Genomic DNA, 11,868 nt, shown 5'->3' with positions numbered 1-11,868 from the left:
CCCAAATTATTGAAATCTTATCTCGATAATAGGAAGATTCAACACAAAATCACTAGAATTATTAGTTGAAATATATGAACCCATAATGGAGAAAGTTTAACCAAAATAAGGAACTATTCCGACGAGAAATGAAATTTACTTGGAATTTAACCCAAATTATTGATTTTTAACGATTTTAGTAGGAATAATAAACACAAAACTAATGGATTGAAAAGTTGAAATATATTAACCTTAAATTGAGAAAGTTTAACCAAAATTTGACAAATACAACCAAAAATTAAACGCTACTAAGTAATTTGGTACTTAACCCATATAATTAAAATCTTACCTAGATAATAGGAACATTCAACACAAAGCTAGTGAAATTATTAGATGAAACCCTTATACCAATAAGAGAGAAAGCTTAACCAAAATTAGAAACTCATCCTACGAGAACTGAAATTTACTTGTAATTTAACCCAAAATATTGGTATTTAATGAATTTAGTTGGAACATTATACACAAAACTAGTGGATTGATAAAATGAAATAAATGAACCAATAAATGAGAAAGACTAACCGAAATTAGAGACATACAAAATAAACTTGAAACATCCACCCATTAAATTGGTATTTAACCAAAAAAATTGGAATATAATTATTTTTATAATTTCTTAACATTTATTTATGTTAAAAAAATTTAAAATATTTTTCTCATTTAATTGATTTTTTATGTTTCAGATTTAAAATTTTCATATTTTTTTCATTTTATTTTATTTTTTAAGCATTAAAAACAAATTTTAAAAATTATTTAATGAGCAACCGGTAAAATACCGGTTGTTCTAGTTTTTGGCAGCGGCCGTATAAGATACAGCCCTGCACTGTAAGATGACTCTAATTTTCAAGTGTTCTGTGCAACTTGATTGTAAATCAAAGGGCTGCTGCATCTAAGAAGCAGCAGAGAAGCTGCTCTGTTTTGCTCTGATAAAATCTCCCCCTAGCCACCCCCCCACCCCCCCCACCCACCAAACCCCAACCCAACCAGTAGCAAAAAACGGTGACAGCAGATTGAAAAATGAATCTGCAGTTGCTGTTTCAAGTTATAATATTGCTGCTTCCAAGGCCAATAAAATCAATAGCTAAAGCACCACCGACACCACATTTAACGAAGCCAAATTGTCCATCCAGTTGTGGAAACAATGTTACAATTCCATTTCCATTCGGAATTGGAGAAAATTGTTACTTTGATCAACGTTATGCAATAGACTGCAGATCCAATAAGCCAATCCTGAGAAGCATCAACCTGGAAGTGCTTGAATTCTTACTTGAAAAGAGCACAATGAGAGTAAATCAATCAGTGATCAGATCTTGTCAGGATAAAACTAAAGAAGCAAGTTTTGTAAACCTGGAGAAGCTCCCTTTTTACTTCTCATATTATGACAATATATTCTCCGGCATCGGCTGCAACAACCTTGCCTCAATGTCATCAGCTGATCATGACTTCATTCTTGGTGGTTGCTTCTCTATTTGTGATCCAAGAAACAAGACAGATGATGATAGCTGCAATGGAATTGCGTGTTGCAAAGCAGGGGTCCCTTGGGCTCTCAAAAGTTTTAATATTTCTATAAGCAGCATAAATAATGCAGCAAGTAGCAGGAGCAGCAGCCAGGAGGAGGGGAAATGCAAATATGCATTTATGGTAGAAAAAGAATGGTTTGAAAGCAATTTTAAGAGTGCTGAAGCTGTTCAAGATTGGAATCAAGTACCTGTTATATTGGATTGGAGGATTCCCAATTCATCTTTTGGCGAGTTAGAAAAGGATAAATCTCCAGAATTTAGATCAACATCTCATTGTAGAAGTGATGAAAGTGGGCTTTTTGGATGTTCGTGCAAGGAAAAATACCATGGGAATCCCTATTTCCTCCATGGATGTCTAGGTAAATTTCTTAATTAAATTATAGTCTAACTTAACTAAGCTGAGCTTGGAATCTTCTCCATGGCATCGGTTCTTTAAGTACATTTTGGGTATAAAATGTTATGAATGATACTAGAGCCAGTTTGTGACAGGTTTGGATTCTTAAAGCTGGCTTAGTTTTTGTCAATTAAGGCTCCCATTGGTATTTTAGCATTCAGGCCATGATTGTTATGAAATGAAAGTTATATCTGTAAAATAAAAGTCAATATTATTAAATAATTAAATATAATTTTTATATGATAATTTTGAGAAAATTAATAAAATTAATATAAGTTTTTTTTTTTTTATTGACAGATAAAATCATCTCAACATGAAAACTAGAGTTGCAAGTGTTAATTAATCAAATAATTTAGGGTTGTGCCAGACAGCAATAGTAAATGAAGCCGAATTAGATTTCTTGTTAGTTCGGTATTCTTTTTCATGACAGATATAGATATGTACCTTTTTTTATTCGGGTATTCTTTTTCATGACAGATATTGATGAGTGTAGGGATGGTATTGCCAACTGCAGTGGGAATCTGCATTGTGAAAACTATGAAGGAGGCTACCGTTGCGTTAATCCCAAAAGACCAAAGGTTCACACGATCATCTTAGGTATGTCTTTTCTGGAGATATTTTTATAATTAAATTAGACATTCTCTGATTTATTATTTGGTGAGGTTCCCGTACTTACTAAAGTGCGAAAATACAATTACACCATAAAATATAAAAACATTCCCACATTTTAATAGAGTGTAGGAACCCTCGTTGAAAAGTTTATAGACAATCACTATTCACTTCTATACTGATCAAGTTTCAAATTTTATGTCAAAGGTTTGCATTTTTATGTTACACTTTTTATGTAAAAAAGGTTTCAATTCTTCTGTTAAAGTTTTCAGTTATTGTGAGAGAAATGTAAGCTTTTGTACAAGTTCGGAACCTTACAAAGATCATGGCTATCCCCTAGATAATATTTTGAATGCAAAATATGAGGTGTCTAATGGCTAATAAATTGTAAAGAAGATATGACTCTGACTGTGTAATACACAGAGACCTGAGGGGATTCTTTTCTATAGCGTATGGGGATGGAAAATGAGTGGCGCCGGGCTTGACCAAGCCTAAGGTTTTCAGGGAATCTCAATGCTTTCAAAGTTCAGGCCGAATTTTGACGGGCCAAATCTGAGCCATATAAAAACATCACATTGCATATATATGATATACGATTTATTTTCAATGTGATATCTTTCTTCTTACAGCTTATTTTTGGAAATATCAACAAAACCAATAAAATGGTTCAGATCAGCCTCAATATTAGAGAGTGAGATACAAGCCCTAATAACTAATTTGAAAAAAAAAATGACATTTGCAGGAATTGGCACAGGCCTTGGCGGTTTATTTCTTTCTATTGGAGCATTGTGGCTGTGCATCATAATAAGAAAAAGAATCAAGCAGAAAGAGAAGAATTTCAAAAAAAATGGTGGTTTGCTTTTACAACAACAGTTGAATTCAATTGACCGTAGCATTGATAGATGCAGAATATTCAACTCCAAGGAATTAGACAAGGCCACTGACTATTTCAATATGAATAGAATTATTGGCCAGGGAGGCCAAGGTACTGTTTACAAAGGAATGTTGGCAGATGGAAGAATCATTGCAGTGAAGAAATCCAAAGTAGTTGATGAATCAAAGCTTGAAGAATTCATTAACGAGGTTGTAATTCTTTCGCAAATTAACCACAGAAACGTGGTTAAGCTTTTGGGATGTTGCTTAGAGGTTGAGGCTCCTTTACTCGTATACGAGTTCATTCCCAATGGAACCCTTTTTCAGTATCTTCATGATCCATATGAAGAGCTTTCACTGACGTGGGAAATGCGGTTACGGATTGCTACAGAAGTTGCTGAAGCTCTTGCTTACTTGCATTCATCAGCTTACTTGCCCATTTACCATCGGGACATCAAGTCAACCAACATACTCTTGGATGAAAAATATAGAGCGAAGATAGCTGATTTTGGAACTTCAAGATCAATTGCCATTGATCAAACTCATGTGAGCACCAAAGTACAAGGAACTTTTGGATATTTAGATCCTGAGTACTTTCGTTCAAGCCAATTCACTGATAAAAGTGATGTCTACAGCTTTGGAGTTGTGCTTGTTGAGCTTTTAACAGGACAAAAACCAATATCTTCTATTTGGGCAAATGAGGGTCGAAATTTGACAACATATTTTGTTGAATGTATAGAGGAGAATTGTTTGTTTGATATTATTGATGATCAAGTAAGAAAATCAGGAGAGGCAGAAGAGATTATGGCCGTTTCTGACGTTGCGAAAAGATGCTTAAATTCATATGGGAGGAACAGACCTACAATGAAAGAAGTTGCAATGGAACTAGAAAGAATAAGAGCGAACTCACGAGATGATGAGAACAATATTCAGAAATGTTATGGAAAGGTTGAATATATATGTGAGAACCGAAGTAATTGAGCCTTGGGATATCGTTTCTACCTCTCCAAATTCTATTGTCATCTAGTTATAACAGATGCAATCTGATCGATAAATAAACAAACAAAAGATATGTTGTTGTATGCACTTTATTTGATTGTATAAAGTATATATTATGCTTTCTTGTTATTTCAGATTATCTTCTATACATTTCAGAAACTTCTCTTAAATTCTCATCCTTGCAAGTGACCTAGCCCGTTCTCTTTATCGCGAAAAGATTTTGTTATCCTAAACATAATTAAGGTTTATCTCAAATTAATGACTTATATTAGCCAAAGGAAATTTTTTAGCTCTAAACATTCTTTCCATATTTTATCTTTCCGTCGTTTGGTTGTGAGCCGGAGGATCAACGACGGGTCAAATCAAATTTTACAGCTGATGAAAAAAATAACGCAGAGGGTTTTTTAACCAACGCAAATCACAGTCAGAACCCCTTGTGGTCAGGTCTATGCATGAGAGGTGTACTCCTAAGTTAGGAGAAAATAATAATACTGTCACAGAGAAACTTACATCCTTGCCTCAACAATGAGCCAAGACAATATTAACTTTAAAATCAAATAATTAGTTAAATAAAATTACTTAAAAATCATTAAATCATGGCTCTAAGCTAGAAATGATCAAATGAATAAACATTAGAGTAATGGTTTCATATTTTATCTCTCGACACTCCTTTTTTCTACTTCCTTTCTGAACCTTTTTTAACTTTTAGTATTTCAAGACTTTCCTTATTTCACATATACGGTTCTTTGCTTTGTACTCTTTCTTTTTTTTATAAGTACTAATTTTTTAGTAGGGCCACATATTCTAATATCTCATCTTAAATAATGTAGTAGCCATACATTAGTTGCTGAGAAATTATAATTAATTTACTTGGATTTTATGAAAAATCATCAACTAATTTTATGTATGACGCATCACATACCACATTATTTAAGATACAATTTGAGATGAATTTTAGAATATCCTCGTTACTCTAATTACTTTGCCAGTGAGAAATAAACAATTGTTTGATTGGTTTCGTGTGCACGCATTTGAATGCAGGAAAAGCTTACGGCCAATAAATTATTGTACTATACAAGTATTTAATTTAAGAAATAGACAATAAGCGATGCAATGTTCTATTTGGTGGTATTGAAGTAAATTACAGTCGCTATAAAAAGAAAATTGTAATTACAAAAAAGTTAATAATGTATGATAAATATAATTTTTAAATAATAATTTTAACAAAAATAATAGAGATATTATAACTTTTCATCATATAAGTGATAGATCAATTTAATTTAATTTTCAAAACACAGTAATTAGTGTTTATCAAATATTTTAATATTATATCTTAAAAGTTACTGTTATCTAACCTCAATATTAAAAAATGCGATGATTTAACAAAGATTATTATGCATTATGAAGGCAATCCACCAACATAATTGGCTTTAAATGTAGCGATTCCGTGAATTTTCTCTATTCCAAAGATTTTAAGGTAGCTTTTCACTAAAGTGCCATTTATTCTTTTTACTTAATAATTTAATTGACTGAACTTCAGCCAGTTAAGTCATTGAGTCCAATTTTTTTTCAACTTAATGAAAATTTTCAATCATTAAGCCAATTTCTTTAGCTTTTTGCTTAATCTAAAAAATCTTACTAATATCATTAAAATATTCTCCAAAATCTCCCTACGTAGTTAATTAATTTTCATCCTTACATAAATAAAACTTAATTATTAGCATTATTACCCATCTCTATAACTTGTGATAATATAGTGGTAGATTATTATTACTTTTATCTTTTTAAAAATTAATGTTATTTATTTTCGTAAATTTTTCAAATATTTTTCATATAAAAATATCATAAACTACAATAAAATTAATTAAGATATACCAATTTAGAATATAAAGGTTGTTTTCAACTAAATATGATTTATATTACGATAATATATTATATTATTTAAGTTCTTCTTAATGTTTATTATTTATTCAACATTTATAATTTGTAAGAGCACAACTGTAAAATTACTAATTTTTAGATTTTTTAAGTTAAAAAATAAATTTAATATTTCTTTTTAGCAATTCAGACAAAAAAAAGCATATAATTTAGACTTAAACATTTAATTCAATTTAGAATTCAAATTAATTCTGGTTTATTTAAATTTCAGAGAAAAAACAAACACCACCTAACTTTTACTTTTCTTTTTTTTGGTATTTTTAACTTAAATTAGAATCTTTCGATTAACAATGAGTTTTTCACTTTATCAATTAACAATTATTTATAAACAATTAAACACAAGTCACAAGTTCCCAGTCTCCCGTGGTGAAGCTGATCAAATTAGTAGATATATAATCCTCATTTTTTTTTCCTTTCCACAAATGCAAGTTCTTTTTTAACACTACTCTTGCCCACAGAATTTTGATGAAATGTAGTGCATTAGTATTAGTATAGTCGCATCCAAAATAAATTTAGTTCAAGTCATTATCTTTTGCTTTGATTTGTAGTATTTTACTGTTTTACTTAAATTAGTAGATAACCCTGTTTTTTTTTTTTTTCAATCAAGCAAGTGCTTTCGTACAAGTAATCAAGATGCTTTCTAATTAAAAAGCAGAAAATGACTCGGAAAAATTTCTTCGGTGAGTTTACTTGCCATATTGGAAAATCAAAATTCGGAATCGGAATGATTGATGGTTTTTACTTCGCAAATATGGAGCAGAAATCGGAATCGGAATGGTAGATTCCACCACTATTTGGGAATGGGGAATCAGAGATTGATTCCCATGAGGGGAGGTGGGAATGAGTCTCCCATTCCCGGGATTGACCATTTGACCCTCCCCAAAATTAAAAATGCTCACTTTGTCCTCTTTTATAATTAATTAATATAATATAATAATTAATTAATTAATATATAAATATATTAATATATAAATATATTATTAACTATAATTAATAAAAATTATAGTTCTTGAATAAATAATCACAATAATTAATATATTATTATTATAGTTAATTAATTAATTATTACTATTAATTAATATATTAACATATTATTAATAATGATCATTTTTGAATAAGTTATTATTGTTATTTTAATTAATTAATTAATATACTATTATAATAATTATTAATATAATTAATTTATATATTATTATTAATGAATTAATATAATTATTACTATTAATAAATATATTAATATATTATTAACAATAATATATTAATAATTATTGTTCCTGAATAAATAATCACAATAATTAATATATTATTATTGTAATTAATTAATTAATATCTATTATAATAATTATTAATATAATTATTATAATTAATTCATATATTATTATTATTAATTAATTAATTAAATTAATATTATTTATTAAATAAATAATATGATTATTACTACTAATTAATATATTATTAAAAAATAATTATTAATAATTATAATTTTTAAATAATAATCACAATTATTAATATATTATTTAAATTAAGTAATTAATATTAATATTATTCGTTAATATATTTTTATAATAATTTTTAATATAGTTATTATAATTAATTAAAAACAATTACAATTAATTAATATATTAGTTAATAATAATTATGATAATAATCCATTAAGTACTTTTTAGTAATTTGTTACAATCTAATTCATTCTGATTCTGATTTCAAGACAAAGTAAACACATTAATGACAATCCAGCTTATCTCCATTTCGATTCCTACAATTCAAGCAAACAATTTATTTTGATTCTCATTCCCTATTCTTATTGCAGCCCATTCTTATTCATGTTCATTCCGATTCCAGCTCATTCCGATTACAGTTTAGTAAACGTAGCATTAAAGTAAGTGAAATGCTTACTTTTGTAGCAAATAAAGTCATTATTCATGAAACATATGATTGAACGCATTTACTTATTTCGAACTTGCAATTTTATCCAATAGCAATCCAAAAACAACTGCAACCATTACTGTTAATTTATCCCACGTACTAATTCCCAAGTTTTTTTCTAAAGAGTCTATTTGAAAAGTAAGTACGGAGATAAAGTTCCACTACTGAAAAAATACAAAAGAAAAGGGAAGAAAGCAGCATAATTGATTGTTCCCTCAGAAATAAAGAAAGGAAGAGAAAAATAATAGTAAAAAAGTGAATTTTATGAAATAATTGAGGAGGGGAAGAGGGATCTACTAATTAAAATAATTTTTTTTTGGGGGTCAAGTTTAACAAAGAAAAGCAACGAAAATGATCCATCAATAATTTACTTGCACTGAAGTTCTGAATAAAAAAAATTTACAGTGACTAGTTGATTCAAAATAAGTTCTAGATTCATCTTTAAAAGCTATAAACAATTCTAGATTCATATTTAGAATTGAATACCAACAGAATTTAAGATCTGCTTTATCAATTAGGCTAAACTTAATTGCATTGGTTACCAAAAGCAGCAAAAAAATAATAATAATAAAGGAGACAAATGACTTTTACGTGTGTCCGCGAGATCTCGCTCATCTATTAGGAACACCAAGTAATTAAAGGTTACTTGTTCAGCGAACACCACTTGTCTTTAATTTTTTATTACTTCTTAAATAATATAAAATTCTTTACTGCTTCCTTAAAATCGCCTTTGACTCAATAAATCAATAAAATTTCTTCCAAAGATCTTAAGCACAATAAAGTCTTAAGATAGACATAAGAAAGCTGAAGACTAAAGATATTGTCGTATGTGATATGCGCCCACCTTCCTAGAATTCTAATGTTTGCATGAATTGCTCTCTAGTCTCTATCCATTTCCTTGATAATTCTAAGGTTTGTATCAGTTACATGTTAACCTTGTTTTGAGATTCAATAGATTGTTTCCTTAAAGCCATACACACCAAATCACTTTATTAAGGGAAAAGTCTTCAAATAATGGAGCTCTTTACAGCTGCCCCACAGGCAACACCTCAAATCCTAGGTAATATATATATATATTTTCTTTTAAAACATTATTTCCAACTTCTTTATGCCCAAAAAAATTACAAAATCTTCCCTTGCACCTAATTAGAGCGACGGCTTTGTATTACAACGAAACTTGAACACCGTCACAATAAAATACATAATCTATGTTAGCTCTAAAGTTGAAGGTTACCACAAGTTTATGTTATTAGTCCAAGAATTATTCTCAGCCCGCGTGAGATTTTTTTTCTTCACCAATCGCCAAGAGATGCCAACACGAATAAACCTAACGTGGATTACAAATACTTGATGTTCCCATAAGATGCCGACACAGTTATACCTATCAACAAGTGTTCAATGAAGCTAAGTTATAAAAAGTAGGGGTGTTCAGAATCCAATTCGATCCGCTCAATCCGTCTAATCCGTGAAAATCCGATCCGTATAAATCCGATCCGTGGATCCGTAGATTGGATATGAATTGAAAATTTAAAAATCTGCAGTCGATGGATTAGATATAGATTTACTTTTGTAAATCCATAAAAATCTGTAAATCCGCCAATATATATATATATATATATATATATATAGTTAAAAAATTATTATAAATTTAATTAAAGAATATTATGAATGTGACATTACATAGTTACATAAGCACTATAACATATCTTAGCCATTACTCAATAATAATATTAAATAATCAAATATACAAATATAACTTGTAAAAATTGTAAAACAAAATAAAAGCAAAGTCACACGCACTAGCAAAAGCAAAGTAACATAACGCTAAGTTACCAACAATTTGCAAAGGCACCCAAAAGCAAAGTAATGTAATGTCAAGTCACCAACAATTTGCAAACAAAAAACCCTAAGCATCCCTGCCGTCACACGCACTAGCAACACCCAATACTGGTTCGATACACTCTCGACACCGATTTGAAGGACGTCGGCCTCGTGATTCCAGCGAGAGCAAGCCATCTTCTTCCCCAAGTACATCGAGCCACTTCACAATCACTAGTTCCAGCCAAACAATTGCACCATCACAATCTTCAAGATCGCCACCCGTACTTCTCTTGGTTCCCATCGTTGACGGCTCCGTAATCACCACTTTTCGACAAGTGCAATAGCCCTGGTGAAGGATTAGATTGTGTTTAGATTTAGAAACTTCGTCATTTGAATTAATTGTGGCTTTATTTGAATAATTAATTTCGGTGTTATATTAATGTATTATTGTAACTTTATTTGAACAATTAATCTTATTGTGTTATATTTTGAAACTTTAAATGTATTATTGTAGCTTTATTTGAACAATTAATCTCGATGTGCTATATTTTGAAACTTTGAATGTATTATTTTAGTTTTATTTAAATTAATTTGTTTAAATTTTATTCAAACAATTAATTTGTTTAAATTTTATTCAATTTTAAATTTAATTGGTAGTAAATTTATTTTTATATTAGATTTTTTTTTTAATTTCATTAGTTCATGGATTGGGGAGAACTAAAAATTTTTAATTCGAAAACTAATGCGCAAAATGGTGGATTGGATGTAGATTAAGTTAAATCCGCATCCGATCCGTAGACGTATGGATTGGATATGGATTGAGTCAAATCCGCATCCAATCCGCAGATGTATGGATTGGATTTGGATTGAGTTTAATCAATCTGTGGATTAGATTGGATTGAAAAATTATAATCCGTAAAATTGTGGATCGGATATGGATTGATGTCTAATCTGTAAAATCCGATCCTCGAACACCCCTAATAAAAAGATTGTAAGTTCTCTCTCACAGTTGCAAAACAGTGACAACAGATTGAAAAATGATTCTGCAGTTGCTTTTTCAAGTTACAAAGCAGCACTACCACCATTAACAAAGCAAAATTGTCCACATCTAGTTGCGTAAACAATGTTATAATTCCATTTCCATTCGGAATTTAGGAAATTGTCACCTTGATCAAACTTACGCAATAGATTGCAAATCCAATAAGCCAATTCTCAGAATCATCAGCCTGGAAGTGCTTGAATTCTAACTCCAAAACAGTACAATGCGATTAAATCAATCAGTGATCAGTTATTGTCAGGATAAAACTGTAGAAACAAGTTTTGTTAACCTGGAAAATCTCCCGTTTTACTTCCCTTATCATGACAATAAGTTCGCTAGCATCGGCTGCAACAACCTTGCCTGAATGTCGTCAGCTGATGGAGACTTGATTCTTGGTGGTTGCGTATCCATTTGTGATCCAAGAAACAAGTCAGAAGATGATAGCGGCAATGGCATCCAACGTTGCAAGAGAGGTCACTTGGGGTCTCAAAAGTTTCAATATTTCTATAAGCAGGATAAATAATTCAACAAGTAGCGGCAGCAACCAGGAAGGGGAATGCAAATTTCCAATTATTTTAGAAAAAATTCGTTTGTTAGCAACTTTAAGAGGGGCTCAAGGTGTTAAAAATTGGAAGCAAGTTCCTGTTATATTGGATTGGAGGATTCCCAATTCAACATTTGGCAAGTTAGAGAGGGATGAGTCGCCAACATTT

At 30.2% G+C, this 11,868-nt stretch overlaps 1 protein-coding gene across 1 annotated transcript; it reads left to right on the top strand.

Annotated features, from left to right (window-relative positions):
- Positions 1-972: 972 nt before the first annotated feature.
- LOC102608101 (wall-associated receptor kinase-like 1) lies at positions 973-4,560 on the top strand. Its single transcript, XM_025093166.2, has 3 exons — positions 973-1,915; positions 2,428-2,547; positions 3,302-4,560. Exons 1-3 carry the CDS (start codon positions 1,054-1,056, stop codon positions 4,411-4,413), a joined length of 2,094 nt encoding a protein of 697 aa, XP_024948934.2. The 5' UTR covers positions 973-1,053; the 3' UTR covers positions 4,414-4,560.
- Positions 4,561-11,868: the final 7,308 nt, after the last annotated feature.

This window comes from Citrus sinensis, chromosome 5, assembly GCF_022201045.2.
Source record: "Citrus sinensis cultivar Valencia sweet orange chromosome 5, DVS_A1.0, whole genome shotgun sequence".
Lineage (NCBI taxonomy): Eukaryota > Viridiplantae > Streptophyta > Magnoliopsida > Sapindales > Rutaceae > Citrus > Citrus sinensis.
This window is presented reverse-complemented; position numbering and strand designations above follow the sequence as displayed.

Excerpts from the sequence above, each read along its gene's own strand:
- LOC102608101 (XM_025093166.2), top strand. The coding sequence starts at position 1,054 with ATGAATCTGCAGTTGCTGTTTCAAGTTATAATATTGCTGCTTCCAAGG. Across the intron at positions 1,916-2,427 it reads TTTCCTCCATGGATGTCTAG|ATATTGATGAGTGTAGGGAT; the intron begins GTAAATTTCTTA and ends TTTTCATGACAG. Across the intron at positions 2,548-3,301 it reads GGTTCACACGATCATCTTAG|GAATTGGCACAGGCCTTGGC; the intron begins GTATGTCTTTTC and ends TGACATTTGCAG.